The sequence below is a fragment of the Hyaena hyaena genome, unplaced genomic scaffold, assembly GCF_003009895.1.
Source record: "Hyaena hyaena isolate Hyena2069 unplaced genomic scaffold, ASM300989v1 scaffold_193, whole genome shotgun sequence".
In the NCBI taxonomy this organism is placed as follows: Eukaryota; Metazoa; Chordata; class Mammalia; order Carnivora; family Hyaenidae; genus Hyaena; species Hyaena hyaena.
In genome coordinates, this window is record NW_024080823.1 from 390,687 (window position 1) to 408,855 (window position 18,169).

The 18,169-nt window shown below is 47.2% G+C and overlaps 2 protein-coding genes across 9 annotated transcripts in view; one reads left to right on the forward strand and one right to left on the reverse strand.

The window, feature by feature from the left end:
* Positions 1 to 7,061, reverse strand: part of TAF5L (TATA-box binding protein associated factor 5 like) — a 31,901-nt gene extending 24,840 nt beyond the window's left edge. The window contains exon 1 of one of the 2 annotated variants that reach the window (XM_039241267.1): positions 6,850 to 7,061. Coding sequence is in view for 1 of the 2 variants with exons in the window: in XM_039241266.1 (XP_039097197.1) it covers positions 6,032 to 6,166 (135 nt within the window). In the remaining variant the exon portion in view is untranslated. Of the gene's footprint in view, positions 1 to 6,031; positions 6,170 to 6,849 lie in introns of those variants that run through there. The other variant, XM_039241266.1, reaches the window with a different exon arrangement.
* Positions 7,062 to 7,149: 88 nt separating this feature from the next.
* Positions 7,150 to 18,169, forward strand: part of URB2 (URB2 ribosome biogenesis homolog) — a 29,249-nt gene continuing 18,229 nt past the window's right edge. For 2 of the 7 annotated variants that reach the window (XR_005530054.1, XR_005530053.1), the window contains exons 1-4: positions 7,150 to 7,407; positions 9,041 to 9,179; positions 10,760 to 10,936; positions 13,371 to 16,683. Coding sequence is in view for 5 of the 7 variants with exons in the window: in XM_039241273.1 (XP_039097204.1) it covers positions 9,054 to 9,179; positions 10,760 to 10,936; positions 13,371 to 16,683 (3,616 nt within the window). In the remaining 2 variants the exon portion in view is untranslated. The remainder of the gene's footprint in view (positions 7,408 to 9,040; positions 9,180 to 10,759; positions 10,937 to 13,370; positions 16,684 to 18,169) is intronic. The other 5 variants (XM_039241273.1, XM_039241272.1, XM_039241269.1 and 2 more) reach the window with 5 other exon arrangements.

Consider the following 18,169-nt stretch of genomic DNA (forward strand, 5'->3'; position numbering starts at 1 on the left):
TTCAGTTTGCATGATAGCTTAACTTCTCAAAGTAAAAATAGATGATCCCATACCTTTCTTTTCATGTCATATTAGTAGCATTTCTAGAAATGGGGATTCGGACACAATATGTATCTATTTCTCATATGTCAATAGTTGCCTACTGTTTAACTCATACTTTAACAAAGTTGCTACATAAAATCAAGGCATGATCATCTTCCTGTCTCAAAGTAACAACTGCCCAGGAAAAACCACTGGATATTTAACCACAGATACAGGGAGAGGCAAAGACACCTGGAACCCAGGCACACTCTTAAGATGAAGGGGCAGCACCCAAGTAAATTTCTTACCGGCTACAGCCTGCATCCCAACCCTGCCCACTTATGTTCAAATGTATGTGCTGGTGAGGGGTGCTAGGAGAGACACCCCCAGCCCACCATGTCAAGGGCTAAGTGGGTGAAGAGCGACACAATTCCATGAAATGCCAACAGAATACTGCACCCCCTGGATAAGGTGGCAGCTTTGAGTGAGTTCAAAATAAATCCAGGCAAACTCACCACCACCATTCTCCAATCAGCTCCCTGAAGGAGTCTACTGGCAGGTGGCTAGGAGTGTGAGTGTGCTTTGGAAGAAAAGTATTCCAATTATACATTTATGCTTCAAACAGATAAAAAGGATTGTGAATTTTTTGTTAAATGTCTTGTAAAGTGCCTACTGGATACTCAAATATATCAGTCTCTTTACTTGCAGTAGTCTAAAAAAATTGTTTTAATATTTATTTAGTTTTGAAAGAGAGAGACAGGGTATGAGTAGGGGAGGGTCAGAGAGAGAGTGAGACACAGAATCCGAAGCAGGCTCCAGGCTCTGTGCTGACAGCTCAGAGCTCGACGCGGGGCTCGAACCCACGAAACGTGAGATCACGACCTGAGCTGAAGTCAGCTGCTTAACCGACGGAGCCACCCAGGTGCCCCTACTTGCAGTAGTCTAAATGTGATATCTATCAAAAGGTCATTCTAAGGAGGACTTAAAAAGCTAGCTTTTGCATTAACCATCATGGTAAAGCGTATTCAATTACCTTTGTGAAAGTATAAAACACAGATGACAAGTGAGCTACACTACTCTCTGTTTTAGTAATACTTCATGTAAGGTTAACATTACAATGGCCTTTCATATTTGATCTTTGCTCACTGACTGGCATGATATACTTGAATGAGAAGCTGTGCTCTTTCTTATGGTGTCCCAAGAAACAAATGTATGAAAATAAATAAGGCTCATTGCTGAGGGCTCAGGATGCAACATAGCAGGGTTTTTTTTGGGGGGGGGGCGGTAGGTGTGGTGGGGAGCATAACTCACACAACTAGGTGGACACTAGTTGTCACTCGAAATTGATTTTCTCCAACATCAGCTGGGACCTCTGTGATGTTCCAGAAGTTTTTTTTTTTTTTTTTTTTTTTACTCACCAACGACTTTCTTTCCCCATAGCTCAGGGAATTCCAAAACTCAGCTATTCCAAAACGGTACCAGCCTCCTTATCCAACCAACTGGCCCTGCTTCCCACCTTAGCAGGCTATTTACTAAGACTTGAGATTCCTCAACTCTTGCCAAATCAAACAGTCCCTTTCCACACTATCCCACAAGGTCTCTTGGCTGCTGAACGCGCCTCCTCCCTTGAAGCTCCCCCTCCCCCATTCTCGGTCTGCTTCTCATTCTTCACATTCCCTCCATCATGACTCGACTTAGACAAGACTCACACCGTCTCTAGTCGGACCACCTTCCCGAGCTCCAGCCTGAGGGACATCTTCCCCTAGATGTTCCAAACGTCTACATTCAACACGCGTAAAGCTGTTACCTTCCTTCAAAACCTCTTCCTTCTCTTACCGTTCCTAGCCAGCTGGCGGGTGCCATCGTCTGCCACGGACGCAAAAAGCTCAGGCGGCGTTTTGAGATTTTTCTTCTCCCTCTCGTTTCTAAGAGACCCCAACTCCTATTCCATATAGAATTCTGTCTTGCAGCCATTGCTGCTAACCCATCCTCGCCGCTATGGGACAGGACAAATCACTTCGCAGCCGGAATATTCCAGTGTCCTCCCACCTCGAGTCCTACCTCAAACCACCCTCTAGAATGCAGCCAGGGGGGAAGACAGATCTGATTATGCTACTCCCAAGCTTCAAACAGCTACCCTCCACCCTAATGCAGGTTGTCCAAACCTGCCATCACTGTTTCTCAGTTCGCCCAGAGAGAGAGAGACTGCCTGGAGCACAGAGCCTTTCTTATCTTTGAAACTTACATTAAGAATAAAGTGAGTGCTGTCTAGCTTGTGTTTGGAATTCATGACAGTTTACGGTAGGTTCATCATTTTTCTGAATTTTTATGAGCCACAAATATTCAACTTCCACTTTAAAAACTGTTTTACAGCCCAGAAAAAACCATTTCTATCAAAACTTCATTAACACGGAACAGTATGGAACAAGAATGGATATAACATTATTTACTATGGCTTCAGAACAAAAGCTTTCATCCATGCTCTATTTGCAAATACTACTGTAGACAGAAAAACAAGGATGTTTTACTCTCAGAGAATAGGGGGAATATATCAGAAACAATTTAGTGACATTAAAACATTTAGGTGTGTGTCTCAACTGGAATGATAGGCAGTTTTCATTCTAGAGCAGGACTGTCCCTTTTTGCAAAAAAAAAAATGTTCTAAGTCTGCACTGTTCGGTTCGGTGGCCACCAGCCACAAAGGGCTAATGAGCAACTAAACTGTGACTAGTGCTGAACTTTTAATTAAATTTAAGTAACCACATGTGGCCAATGGTAACTGGAGTGGACAACAGGGTTCTAAGAGCATGGCATTACTTTGTGAAACTAATGTATCAGCATTTAAAAATGCTGATTCACAAAGTTGGGCAAAACGCTTCTGATTACTAAATTACCAGACATCCAAAAGTTAGTTCAGTTGACCCTTGAACAACATAACTGACTCTGCCTGCCCCCCAGTCAAAAATCTGCATACAACTTTTGCCTCCCCCCAAACTTCACTGCTAATATCCTGCAGACTGAAAGCTTTACCAGTAACGCATACAGTTGATTAGCACATATGTCGTATAAAAACTATACATTGTATTTATAATATAAAGCAAGCTAGAGAAAAGAAAACGTGAAGACAACCATAAGGAATATATTTATAGTACTGTGCCACCTTTATGGGAAAAACTCTGTATATAAGTGGATCCACACAGTCAAACCTGTGTTGTTCAAAGGTCAGCTGTATTTTGCTAGTAAAACAGAACTATCTTTTATTTTAACCAATCACTGTAAGGTGACTAAGATACATTTCAATACATTTTACCAGAAGAGTATCTTATTTGACTGCTAAACAAAGAATTATGAATGGAAGTTCTCTGCAGTAATTTCTAAACCTTGCCAGTACCCAGTGTTCTTTAAAACCTTCTAAAAGTTAAAAAAATAAATAAATGAGAAATGGGGATCTGTTTTAGAGAAAAAGATCAACAATTTCCGTGAAGTGTCCAAATAAAAGGTTAAGGTCAAACCTAAGACCACGATAGCCCTTGCAATGAGAAAATTAAGAAGAAATTGTGAGGGTTAAATAAAACCTTTGAAGACTGTAGATGAAATACTCAAATGCCTGCTTATAATCTTTAATTTATTAACTCGCACAGATTTAAAGATACATTACATAAGGCAATATGTTAATTCATGAAACCATCTTATTCTATTTCACTTTCAACCTCCATGTTATCAGGGTGTCTGTGGTCACTTCAGCCCCTCTGAATGACCGAATTCCATTTTCTAGAGCACGTCACCTTCGCATCTACCACACCAGCTGTGATAGAAGGCTTTTTGAATCCACACACGATGCTCTCATTGGAAATCTCAACCAACCAAAGCCATCAATACCTATTCAGGAGGGCAGGGCATTTTTTCAGTCATCACTGACTGGACTGATTCATTGTATAAACATACCAGAGTAGCATCAACTGAGGTTGTTTCAGTGCAATACGTATTTCCCAAATGGCATCCAGTTGTTCAAAACAGACTAACTGAGAGGGCCCTGTGAGAGGAAAGATTTGAACATGTGGTGACACCCTCTTTACAGAGAGATGTTTGGGGGGAGCTTGGTCTCGGAATCAGGTATACACAGTAGATCCCTGAAAACAACTTTTAAGAGGTAAGGATGCCTGGGATGATCTAAGGGCTGCTTCTTCACGCCTTCTGTAAATGCTCTCTAAGCTTCCAGATTTGGAAAGAAATGCCTGTCTCTGCTAAGCAGTCATTTTCCTTTTTGAGTCACAGGCAGACAAAAAGCTGCCAGGACAAGTGGATGGATGGGCCTTCCCTACATTTAATCCAATCCCACACCACCGCAGGCACAATCTTTCCAAAAAGCTCATCTGTCGGCACTGTGCCCCAGCTTTAAACTTTCATTTCCCGCGCCGGGTGTGGAGGATGAAAACATTCAGTCTTCATGGTGCCATTTCTAGGTTACTCTGATCCACCTCTGCTTACCTAACTGGTGACACCCCACTCTCTCATCTCAGGGGCTCTGGCCAAGACTTCTCCATTGACTGGAGGCACCTCCTTGCACCGGCATTCCAACCTGGTTAAATCCTACGCCTCCACACGGCTCAGCCCCTTTCACTGCTGAACCCAGGAACAACTGGTCTCACTGCTCGCCACACTATGTGTTTCCTACACTACCACGACTAACACCTAATACTTATTGAGCGTATGCTACTGCTTAGACACGATTTTAAGCACCACACAGAGATCATCTCCTGTACACCTCAACAGCCCTGGAAACTAGGTAACATTCTTTGGAGAGGAAAGCTGAGGCCCATAGGAGTCAGATACTATCCTTAGGTTTCATAGTGGAAACTCAGGTCAGCTGGCTTCAGGGTCTGAGCCCCGACCCTTTACAATGTCCTCCTGCCCAGAAAGGTTCGACATGAAACCAGAGGCTTCCTGAAGGCTTACCAGTTGCTTGTGAGAGAACGATCAGAACAACTGCTACCTGAGAAGCTTCCCCTAGCACGAAAGGAGGCTGGAAATGACTCCCAGTAGTGTCCACTGGATAATGGTGGTTTAACAGAGGGTCCCTAGGGCTCCCTTCCAGCTAAAACCAATCATCCAAACCCAAACCCCTTCCCTTTCTTCCCATGATGTCCTTCACAGGTGTTACGAAGGACATCGGTTTGTGAAAACAAAACCCCCCAAACCAGTTACTGAGCAGTTACGCGAGGCCTTCATCTAGCTTCACAGGGACAGAAGCACACGTAAACTTCACATTTATGGGCAGGAGCAACAACACTATTCCAAGACACAATAACCTGATTTATTGTTTGATGACAAAGAAAAACACTCAAGGCAAGTCCACCCATTGGTTTCCTAGTTTAACCCTGCACTTTCAGAGGCAAGAAGGATTTGTAATTCATAAAGAAAATCAAAGTTACCTGCTTCACATTTAACACGAAGAACTTAGGCCTACAAGGAATCTAAAAGGTATTTTCCCTGAAAGGAAATTACAACAGCTACTACTTAGTGCTTTCTATATGTCAGGCATTTTCACATTCCTTATTCCCCCCCCCCCCCCCCCTTTCTGGTACCCTTTCAAAGATCCACTTTTAAGTTATCAGTCCTCACGTCCTTTTACAGAACAGGAAGCTAAGGCTCAAAGAAGTTACACGGATAGTTACATGGTTTCAGCCTTAGGTCTACAGAGTCATCAAGCCCCAGCCATTACATGAAGTTTCTCCGAAGTTTAAAGATGTGTTAAAAACTCCCTTTCCTACTCTCACTTTCAAGCAGGGCTGCGAGCACGGGGAGCGGCCGCCGTGTCCTCCTCCCACCCCCCGACTCAGGTGTGTCCCGCCCTTGTATCACCGAAGAGCAGACAACCTCCACCCTCGCTGTTCCTCCAGACGGGGCACCCAACTACTCGTTCCCGGGAGTCCCCATTCCAAGATTTCAATCTGCAAGGTCAGAGTTTGGGTAATTGAAGGCGAACGCCGCATGGGATTGGCAGACTTACCTTCTGATCCCAGAACCATACAAGCTGCGAGATCCGCAGTGTAACGACACTTTCACAACTGATGGGAAAACTGCATGAGGCTTTCAAGTCGTCCACTTCCGCTAAGTCTAAAATGACACCACTATTTCTAACCATCAACTGCCTTCGGACCAACGCCTCACCTGATACATTTTCAAAAAGCCCCGGAGCTTCGCGAGTACCGCCTAAGCGCACAAACCTCTTGCTGTCATGAGTTAAAACAACCTCTGAGGCAGCCTTGCAGGTCGGTATCCTCCAGCAGCAACTAGTCTAACTCGAGATCCCCGCCCTGTCACATGCAGAGGTCGATTTCACACCCGGCCACCCGCAAGCACCATGTGCGAAGTTTAATCGTGAGTTCGGCCAAAAGGCATTTCCTTTTTCCTTAAATGAAAAGGAGATGCGGACCTGTGCTCCTGCCCCGGGTGCCCGGCGCTCAGGACCCCTTCCCGGCGGGTGCCCGGCAGCCGCCCCGGCGGGACCCACCCCGAGCAGGAACGCGGAGCCCTTCAGGTGTAGCCGCGGACTGCAGGCCACGCCGCCCGCGGCCGCCTGGGACTCGCAGGCCGAGGGCGGAGGCGCGGCCGCCGCGCCCGCGCACAGCCGGCCCCGCCCGCCCGCCCGCCCCGCCCCCACCGCCCCGCCGGCGGGAGCTGCAGGCGCGCGCCCCGCCTAGGCCTCGCCGCGCGCCGCCGCGCCGCCGCCCGCGCGCCCTCCCTCCCGGCCCCCGCCCGCCCGCGCGCGCGCTCGGCTCGCGACCCCCTCCCCCGGCCCTCCCCGCCCGCGCGCCCCGCACTCACTGAACATCCCAAGCGGCTCCGGCTCCTCCCGCCGCCACCGCCTCCGGGATCGTGTTGCTTCCGCCTCCGTCGTCTCTGCCGCAGGGTCTCGCTCCGACGGCCGGCTCAGCCGGGCCCCCGCGCCCCGCGCCCTGCCGCCCCCGCGGCGGCGGCTATGGGCGGCCGCTCCATGACTGACTGACACGGAGCGGGCCGCGGGCTGGGCCGCTCGGGCCTCCAACGCGCAACCGTCTCCACCAATGGGCGAGGCGCCTCGGCGCTCTGCTGGCGATGCCTGGCGTGCGCGCCGCCCCGCCCCGCCGCGCCGCCGGCGTCGGGCGGAAGGAGCGCGGGGGCCGCTCCCACGTGGTGGGGCAGTGCGGCCGTCGCGACCTGCGGCCGCCTCCACCGTCCCGCGTCCCGGCCCACGGTCTCTAAGCGGGGCTGGCCTCCAGGTGAGCGCCTTAACCTGCGGACTGCGCTCCCTCCGCGCCCGCCGCTCTGCTCGGGGCGGGGCGTGACGTCAGTTTACCTGGGGACGTCCTCCAGGTGAGTCCCTCACGGAGGGCCGGCCCCGAGGTGAGCATTCCCTGCGGGTTAGGCGCTACGTCCCGGCCCAGGGTCCCTATCCGGGGTTGGCCTCGAGGTGGGCTCCTTAAGCGAGGAGGACTCTCCGCCCTGGGTCCGCCCCGGCCCCTCCCGCGGCGGCGAGCGCAGGGGAGAGCCATCAGGGCTCACTCTTTCGGCCGCCCCTTTTCGTCGCTCCTTGGCTGCTCTCTGATTCTGTTACTTGGTTTCATTACGCTCTGCGGGGTTCCGAGCGTGGCCGCACTTGAGCGCCCTTTGCGTGGGTAACAACGAGGGTTTGCGTCCGGCGTGGAGCTCTTCACGCCGTCTCGCAGAGACCGCTGGATGGCACCGGGAGCAGAAAGTTGGTAGTCTCCGGGAGGGCGTCTGGGGCGTCTTTGTAACCAAGTCTGCAAACACATTTTAAGTACTTTGTAGCCGGCACGATGGCTTTCTGACACACTGATTTAGAAGTTAAGTTCTTTGAATGGGCGCGTAAGGACGTTTTGACAAAATGGGAAAACTAACAGCCCTTGACTCTTCTTTAGTAGAGTGAAGGATGCTGTGCTGATAGTAGTGTTCTTCACGCGGTGTTTGCTCCTTCCTTGTAGTTACCGATTGACGTTAAGTTCTGAAGGTAGGTAGGGTTTCAGGCTTCATAGATTGAAGAATTTCAAGTGATCCAGCCCTTCATAAAGCAAAGTTTTGCCTAGATAGTATATTAAAATCACGGGACTGCAATCTTTTTTTTTTTTTTTTGCTGTTGTTCCATTTTGTTTTTATTTGTATTTTAATTTCAGTACTAAATAGGAAAAATTTTCACTTTTGAGGAACTTGTTTTCTTTTATATAACGAATATGACTTAACGTGATAGGTTTCTCCTTTTTATGACTTTTAGGAAACTCAAAGCTGTATTTACTTCAGGTTTATAGAATCATAGCTGGTCAGTATGCTTGCTTTCCTTAATGATTTTATTGTATCTTATTGTTACCGTTTCAATTGTGTAACTTTTTTGTGGAGTCTTTTCTGAAGCAGAGGGTGTCTTTAAACTTATATGTATATAAATGGAATAAAATTGTAGTGGAAAGTTACTGTTGCAGCTAAAATAACAGTATATCTGTTGGGACTAGATTTATACTATATTTCTTTTTTACCTTGTGAAATGTTACTTTCTCCAAATATTGCTTATTTCTCTCTGGAAACAATTTAGTGGAGCTTGTCATATAGATGATACATAGTTTCAGGTGATTTATGCAGATATTTTGGGGAAGTTTTCAGTCTAAAACCACACATGAATCTCCTTTCACAAATAATTTGAACACTTTGGGTTTTGTGCGGTTGTATTCCTGCACATTCACATCTGAGGATATGATGTTTGATCACAGCAGGAATACTTGTACATATGTGTGTGTAGTTCTTTTTATGCCTGCTTTGGTCAGACTTTCTCCAAGAAAATTCATGGGCTAAAGCATTTTATGTATCGATTTGTGCCCCACAACTCTGTTGATGTATTTTAGTTCGTAAAAAAATTTTATTAAGGAATGTATATTATATAGTTAATAAGATACGTGATATATTTTTTTTTTGGTGCCTATTGAGTTTGACCATAATATAATAAATACTATTTTTCTATTTTAAATTTTAGATAAAGTGTAGCAATGGCTGCTGTTTATTCTGGCATTTCCTTTAAGCTCAAAAGCAAGACAACTTCTTGGGAAGATAAACTAAAACTAGCTCACTTCGCTTGGATTTCCCACCAGTGCGTTCTTCCAAATAAAGAGCAAGTAAGTTTAATGTGAAATTTACAATTTTTTTTACAACTAAAAAGAATGGTCACTTACATAAATTATATATTGAAATTTAATTAAAATTTAAAAAGAGAAAAGGTTGGGGAAGGGAACATAGAGGTTAAAAGTAATGTCAGCGAAAAAAAGTGAGTCAAATATTTCATTAACAAAGTTTTCCTGTTACAAAGTCAACATTTCTTTTGTGTTTAGAGACACCTCTCAAACTAAGTATGAGCATCAGTGAATGAACTGGGAACTGGGTTACAAAACTTAGGATCTGAGTCTGTGGGTAGCTCCATTTATTTGTAAATCCAGGGTGATGCTCTATAAGCAACTGCTTTTTGGTAATTTGTTAAACATCTTTGGAATTTGACCAGCTGGGAAGTAGAGAAGCTTTAGTATTTGTAGTAAGCCATCCTAGAAATAGGTTAGGAACCAAGAAAAGCATGTCTTGTTGTTAACGTTTTTTAAGCTTATTTGGCAAAAAATAATACTGTTAATACATTAGAGCCCAGGATGTTAGGCTCATGCAATTGTGTTAACATACAGCCATATGCCGGTATTAAAGAAGACCGCACAAAATGTGTCAAAGATGGGTTACGTCTGTTAAGTTGGGTGATGATGATGTATGGTATGCAGCACACTCTCACATCCAGTGGGTTCTAAACCGGGCTATACCTGAGAATCACCTTGCAACTTGATAGTCACCTGGCAGGTGCTACCCAGGGTGAGCTAAAAGGGGAAGTAGTAGTGGCAGTTTCATCAAGGTCTCCCTCGTCTTATGCTGAAAACTTTTTTCCCTTTCAGCATCTGTCACAATTCATACTGTTACAACACTTCTCTTATCATGAGCTGAGGCCTCACCGCCTTGACAGACATGTCACAGTAATGACCCCCCTTTTCATATAGCACTTGTGCATTATTTCGCAGAAGACTGCCCCTTCCTTCCGGATGAGGTAAATACATCTAGAAGTTTTACAGGTCACATGGAAAGCCAACACAGACCTCTGTCTTTCGGCTCTGCGTTTTTGCTTCTGTTTGTGATTTACTTTGTGGCCATTTTGAGCAATTGTTGTACTTCTAACTTTTGAAATTTAGTATAACTTGAGAAGACTCAGGAGAAGCTGTTAGAGTTTCACTTGAAAATTTTTATTGGCCTCAGATGATGATAAAATTAGTTTCTTCTTTTTTCTTTTCTTTTCTTTTTCCTTTCATTTATTTTTGAGAGAGTGAGCAAGCAGGGGAGAGGGGCAGAGGGGGAGAGAAAGAATCCTGAATAGGCTCCATTCTCAGCGCGGAGCCTGACCCTGGGATTACGACCTGGATTGAGAGTTGGATGCTCAACCAACTGAGCCACCCAGATGCCTCTAGTTTTTTTTTGTTTTTAACGATTCTTTAGTAATAAGCATTTTAAGTTACTAGGACGTCATATTATATATAAAATAATATTACCAAAGGTAGGTTTTAAAGGACAGGTTTTTCCCTGCCAATTGGATTTGATTATACATGGAATGTCCTCGTAAATGTCCTGCATCTTTCTTTCTTGGTAAGGAAATACATATTTCTTCCAAATTCAGGTACTGCTTGATTGGGCAAGGCAGTCATTGATTGCATTTTATAAGAAAAAACTTGAACTGAAGGAAGACATTGTTGAAAGGCTTTGGATCTATATAGATAATATTCTCCACAGCAGAAGACTGCAGAATCTTCTCAAGAATGGAAAGACAATTAACCTTCAGATCTCCCTAGTTAAGGTGATTATCTGTTTTCTGTGTTATCCTATTTGTGTTACGTGCACCTCTGTTGATTTTCCTGTTAATGCTATAGCCTTGTTTATTTTTGGGTAAATTATTGAAGATCTAGGAAGTATCAAGGTAGAGAAACAGGAGAAGGAAATAATACTACTAGAATTTTATTAACGACTGATACTTATAGAATGCATTTTGTATGCTCTATACTGTGCTCTACACTTTATGTTTAATATTCAAGGAGAGCTTAGAACTATTTCAGAATAGGGGGTGATTATCTTTTATTAATTAATTTTAGAGAGAGAGAGAGAGCAGGCAAACAGAGGAGAGTGACAGGGAGAGAGAGGGACAATCTTAAGCAGGCTCCACGATGCGGAGCTTGATCCCACGACACCCTAGGATCATGATGTAAGCCAAAATCGAGTTGGACACTCAACCCACTCGACACTCAACCCATCAGAGCCACCCAGATGCTCTGATGACCTTTAAAAAAAAGTTTTTTTAAATGTTTTTTTCATTTTGGGGAGGGGGGATCAGAGAGAGAGGAAGACACAGAATCTGAAGCAGGCTTCAGGCTCTGAGCTGTCAGCACAGAGCCCAATGTAGGGCTTAAACCCATGAACTGCGAGATCATGACCTGAGCTGACTGAGCCACTTAGGCGTCCCACGATTCCTTTTTGATTGGAAAGGTGGCCAGCAGATTATGCTACTTTGTGATTCACCCTCCACCTTTTCCATTGGCCTGCAGGAAGATGAAAGGCCAAAATCTGGACAGGAATTTCCTCAAAGATTTTTGAGTCAAAGTGATTTGGAAGTCTCAGAATTATGAACTTTGGTGTCAAAACTGAGTATTTTTGAAATAGTGTGAGAATAGTTGGTGACAATAAAAAGAACTAATAATAAGCACTTGGTGTGTGGGGGGCTCAAAGAGTTTCAGTAACTTTTACAACCCAACACAGCTAGTAAGTGGCACAGCTGGGATTTGAACATAGATCTTCCTGATTACCAAGCAAAAACCTGTGTTCTTATCCATCATTCTCCTTCACCCACGTGAGTGTGCACGCAGAAAGAGAAAATCAGTGAGGCTGATAATATTTAATATTTGAGCTGCCTGATGGTTCAGAGGCTTTAGTGGTTCTTGAAATTATGTTCTCAATTATATGTTACATTTTAAAATAATTGGTGATCAGCAAAGTGGGTTATTCCGAATTGTCCTTTGGGAGTATGGAAAGGAAATCTTAAGCTTTTAAATGTCATGTTTTAACTTTATGCATGTTTTATGTTTACATGAGTTATTAGTATGATAATATATGCATGTGGTTTATAGATAAGTTAGCCTTTTTGGGTACAAACGTGAAAAAGTTAGGAAGACAAGTTGTATAGTCAGAAATGTTTAGAGTCACTGTAGCAGTGACTTGGCATTTAAGTATCTGACATTCTTGTTTCAGGTTTTCCAGAGCCAGCAGGTGCTTGAATAGAGATAATCACACCTGTGTCATTGGGCTACTATAATTTAGCACTCAGGATAAATTTGATTCTCAGATGTTGTAAGGCTGGGAAAGCCACTTAGTGAATTTTGGAAGAAGAAGACTGTGGGTTTGCCAATGTTTGCTTTCCTCTTGTTTTTTTCCCTTAATGTTTATTTATTTATTTTGAGAGAGAGAGAGTCCCAAGCATTCTTTGCACTGTGAGTGCAGAGTCTGATGTGGGGCTTCATCTCATGAACCGTGAGACCATGACCTGAACCAAAATCAAGAGTTGCTTGACCGGCTGAGCCACCCAGGTGCCTCTTTTGTTTTCAGATTCTTTTTCAACGTTGGTTCATTTTTGAGAGACAGAGCATGAGCAGGGGAGGGGCAGAGAGGAAGACACAGAGTCTGAAGCAGGCTCCAAGCTCTGGTGTCAGCAAAGAGCCCAACATGGGCCTTGAACTCAGGAACTGTGAGATCATGACTTAACCAACTGAGCCACCCAGGCGCCCTTCTTTTCTTTTAAGAGTACCTTTTGCTTTGTTTTTTAAAATAGTGTAATTGTCTGTGAAAACCTATTTTGGACCACAGGATCATAGCCCAAAGCCACCGTCCATCCATGTATACCTTCTAAGTTGAATTTCAGGCCTAGGATATAAGGAAAAGTGATCTTTGGAGTTTAAATCTTATAAAAAAACAGCTCTTTAAAAGGGACAGAATGACAAAGGCACTGATCCCTGTTTTGAATTTATATTGGTAGGAGATGGCTGTGTGAAGGACTTCAAACAGGTACTCTGCCTTCCTTTGGTGCACTAAGCAAAGGTCAAGGTGATTTAGGTACGGTAACCTGGGGATGTCCTTCTCATCAAGATAAGGACAAAGAGTGAGCTCCTTGGTTCAGTTATGTTTCTCTTGTGTTTATGTGGGTGTTGTAATGCGGTGATGAGTTTTCTTTCTTTTTTAACGTTCAGATCATAAATGAGAGAGTAGCTGAATTCTCCCTTTCGGAATCCCAAAGAAGCACGTGTGCCATGCTGAGCTGCTGCCAGGGCATCCTCTCGACACCCGCCCTCGCCGTCATCTACACAGCGAGACAGGAGCTGCTAGTGGCGCTGCTAAGCCAGCTGTGCCGCCTGGCCTGTAGGCAGCCGGGAGGAGCCGAGGTAGCCCAGTTATTCGAAGTCATTCACCTGGCGCTGGGGCACTACCTCTTGATCCAGCAGCAGCAAGTCAACCCAAGACGTGCCTTTGCGGAGGTGACTGGGCACTTGCTCCAGCCCTGCCTGGTCCTGAGGCACTTACTCTCAGGGGGCACGTGGACACAGGGCCAGCTGCGGCAGGCGCTGAGCCGGGACGTTAGGAGTCAGATCGAGGCCATGCTTCGAGCTGGAGCCTTTCAGCCCGAGTTGCTCTCGTCCTACAAAGAGGAGCTCTTGGACCAGCAGCAAGGTGACACGAAGATAGGGGCCATGAAGAGTCTTCTAGCTCCTATGGACACTGTGATTGCCAGGCTGGTGGATCCTGGCTACTGTGAACCGTCCCTCCGTGCTGCTGTTATAGCCAGCTCCGTGGCCTTGCTGTATAAGCTCTTTCTGGATTCTTATGTCAAGGAGGGGAACCAGCTCCTCTGCTTCCAGGTGCTCCCCAGGCTTTTCGGCTGCCTGAGGATTTCCCAGCTGCAGGAGGAGCACGTGAGCGCCCTGACCACATCGGACTGGACCTCAGAACTGCTGGTTGTAGAACAGCTGCTAACGTCCGTGGCCAACAACAATATCTACAACATCGCCGCCGACAGGATCCGGCACGGAGAGGCTCAGTTCCACTTCTACCGCCGCGTGGCCGAGCTACTGATCAACCACTCACAGGCCTCTGTGCCCGCCTGGTTCCGCTGCCTCAAGGCTTTGATGTCTCTGAATCATTTAATTTTGGAGCCGGACCTGGATGACCTGTTGGCGTCAGCTTGGATCGATGCAGAGGTGACAGACTTGCGGACGAGAAAAGCCCAGGAGGCACTCATTCACACTCTCTTTCAGACGTATGGGAAGCTCCGGCAGGTGCCGCGGCTGTTTGAGGAGATTTTGGGGGTACTCTGTCGCCCAGCTGCTGAGGCCCTGAGGCAGCCCGTGCTGGCCTCGGGCCCCTCTCGGGTGCTCCGTGAGTGCCTCCTGGAGTTGCCTCCGAGTCAGATCTTGGACACGTGGTCCCTTGTGCTGGAGAAGTTCCAGTCTTTGGTCTTGCCTTATTTGCGGGGTGATGCCGACATGGCCTTGAAGTCGCTGTCGCTGAGCTCCCTGCTGCACTGCATCATGTTCAACATGAGGAGCCTGGACAGCAGCACACCTGTGCCCATCATCAGGCGGATGCAGCGCACCATGGACAGGATGCTCCAGGAGCTTGTGAAGCCCCTGCTGGACCTTCTCCTGGAGCCCCCGCGCCCAGAGCTGGAGCCTTGGCTGAGGAAGGTCAGTGACTCTGCACTCCTGCTCTCTTACACTTGGGCCCAGGTTGACACCATGCTCAGTATAAACTGTAGCCAGTACCAGTCTGCGTCTGGGGCTCTTACAGATGCTGTGGTGGAGATCCCAGGCCTCCCCTCATTGCTCCCAGGTGTTGAAACGCACCACTGGAAGAAGATAGAAAAGTTTACAGCTCAGTTTGACTCTCTTAGCAAGTACTGTTTAGAACAGCTCTACCTACAGAAAATGAAAAGGACTTTAGTGGAAACTAGTTTCCAGTCTGAAGAAGCCCTTTGCGCTCTGAGGCGTGACGCTGCCTACATCCTTGGTTCTGGCAGAGAAAGCTTGAATCAGAGGACAACCGCTTCCTGGGATGGCCAGGTTGGGACAGTGAGTACACTCACATACCCTGTAGCTCACTGGCACTTGGTTGTGTCAAATCTCACAATTGTAATATCTTATCTTTGTCCGAATGATGTGAGATCCTTGGCCAGTGTGCTGCTGAGAACTTTGCCAATGAGCAAAGCCCAGGAAGGCTCAGCAGAAGAAGAGCCAAGCATCACACTTGAAAAAATATCCAGTGCTGTCCTTCACAGCCCCCTCTTCCCAGAAATGCAACCCCTCCATTCTGCTTTCTTACTGTGCCTGACCGAAGGATGTGCTAGTGTCCTGCGTTCCGGGGCCCAGGGTGACCCGAGTCTCCTCGGTCAGCAGCTGCCCTGGCTTTTTGAAAAGGAACACACAATTGTGACTCTCTGGGAAAACCGATTTGCAAAAGTCGGACCCGAAGGTGTGGAACCAAAAGGAGAAATTGCCCAAAACTTACTCTCCTTGGTCAAGAGCGACTTCCCCGTTCAGCTGGGGGGAGAACAATTAGAGAGCATCCTGGGATTTTTGGAAGTTATTTCTGCTCTGCAGCTGGACAGCCTTTTGGCCCCCTATCACGTGCATTATTTTCTTCTCTTATTGTCCACGGCCGTCAGCAAGCTGGGGGCCCCTTGCCCTTGCCCGCTGAGCCTCAGGTGTTTGATGACTTGCTACCGGCTTCTTGGCTACCTGCAGCGAGGGAAGAGTGCCCGCTCAGTGCTCAAGATTCTATATGTTAGCGAGATCTTTGAGATCACTCTGACCTCATTGTTCAAAGCCAGTAGTAGATTTTCTGTTGATACGGATGACCCCTCCTGGTTGGAATTCCTCCAAGTGATAGGGACATTCTTAGAACAGCTACTGCAGATGCTTATCCAGACGAAGCTCAGCCTGGTGCTCAATTTTGGGAAAATCGTTGCATTCCTCCGTACACTGTACACCGAAGCAACTTCAGGCAAACAGGTGGAAACTCAGAATCCTCGGGGCCAGCAGCTCCTTCTGGTGTCTTTAACCAAGCTGTGCCAGGTCCTGGGGCCTCTTGTCCAAGAGCGGAAGCAGCAGCAGGAGCCCTCGGGTGCGCTGTCTGCGCTGCTGCCAGAGGCCGTTCTCCAGACAGGAGCTGTGCTGTCGCTGTGCTGGGCACGCGGGGCCCAGGGCCGGCGCCTCCCCTCCGCCCTCATCTCCTCGGTCAGCGCGCTCTTGGAGGCAGATGTGGGCCAGCGCTCCACGCACAGGACCGACGTTTCCCTGGCAACCGGCGAGAGGCTGCCCTCCCATACCGCCTTCTACCAGGACGTTTACTCTCAGCTGCTGTCCGGGTTACCGGCCCTTGCAGGAGACCCTCAGTCTTTCCAGGCAGCCATGCGGTTTTTGACTCTGTTCCTTTTGGCCCCAGAGCTCCATCCCAAGAAGGATGCGGTTTTCATCTCCATGTTTCATTCTGTGAGAAAAGTTCTGGCAGGTAAGGGATTTTCTCTTGAGCTAATTCTGTACCACAGAGCTGTGGGTGAAAGCTGGTAAGCCCCCGGCAAGGTGAGTGCCCCCCACCCACCCCCCTTTGGGAACAGCTGTTCCCTGCAGAAGGCACAGGCGGTGAGCCATGAGACAGGCCCCCCACGCCACTCCCAGGACCTCACGTCTGTGTCTGCCTTCTCTATGCATATGAACAGTTACCTCACGCGCTCTTTTCTTCACAGATAGCCTTCTAGGTATGGCTGTTTGACACCCTAGTTTTTTACTTACTTTGGGGATTGTTCTGGTTTATAGTTTTGAAATCTATTACTCTTTTTTTTTAGCTTTTATCTGTCTTGGCCCTGATGGTCAACATATGTAATTTCATCCTTCTCAGTAGGCTTTTTATGTCCTGTCTGCTGCCATCTTCAGTAACCTAAGCCAGCTTAAAGAGAAAAATGCAAATAATTTTTAGGGAGCCTCATAAAATTCCTTGAGGGCCGAACTTCCACCCCTCGGCCTCAGTGTAATGCCTGGCCATCGTCCGGCTACTGGTGCTGACTGGGCAGCAGCTTAGCTGGCCTCTTGGTCTTTTAGTTTGATATCCTCCTCCTGGGGCGGCCAGTCAGGACCGCAGACCCAGCCAGTGGCTGTGTGCAAAAGCGTTCGATAGCTGCTGTCCCCAAGGTCAAAGGCCCTTGGGCCAGACTTGTCTCCGTTTCAAGTTGACGTGGGTTTGTTTTCTTTTGGTTGTTACGGAGGGTTGGGGTTGGTTAGGATAGTCCTTAGAGGTTAGGCTGGGGAACGTGCTGGCTGGCGTGGCCCCCAGAAGGCGTGCCGACCTGTGTTTCCCAGAGGGAAAGCTGTGACAGGCGGGAGGGGCTGCGGCTGCAGGCCTGCTCAGTCACAAAAGCATTTAGTAGGACCTTGTAGGAAGCAGGGCTGCCTAGACCAGCACCAGGACCAGAGTGGTGAGGCCAGAATAACACTGCCGTCGTCTCCCTGTCTATAGCCTTTCCGTCCCCGCCGTGATTGTGGATCGACTGAAAAGGCTTTGGCGTCACATGTTCTATCTTATTCTGTCAGCGATTCTTTTATTTTTTTTTTTAATGTTTTTTTATTTATATCTAGGAGAGAGAGAGAGAGAGACAGCGTGAACAGGGGAGGGTCAGAGAGCGAGGGAGTCACAAACTGAAACAGGTTCCAGGCTCTGAGCTGGCAGTCAGCACAGAGCCCGACACGGGGCTCGAACCCACGAACCGCGAGATCATGACCTAAGCGAAAGTCGGACTCTTAACCGACTAAGCCACCCAGGCGCCCCATGTCAGCGATTCTTTTAGGCAATGCTGTTCCCCTTAGCGGAGGCTAGAATTTTAGTCTTTTACGGGCACTAGTTACAGTGTCCTCAAAGAGTGATCTAAGCAATGGCAGCTCGGAAGCTCTGGCCCCCCTTACCGTTTGTTACACAGATACTCCATGTGTCTTTTTTCCTCCAA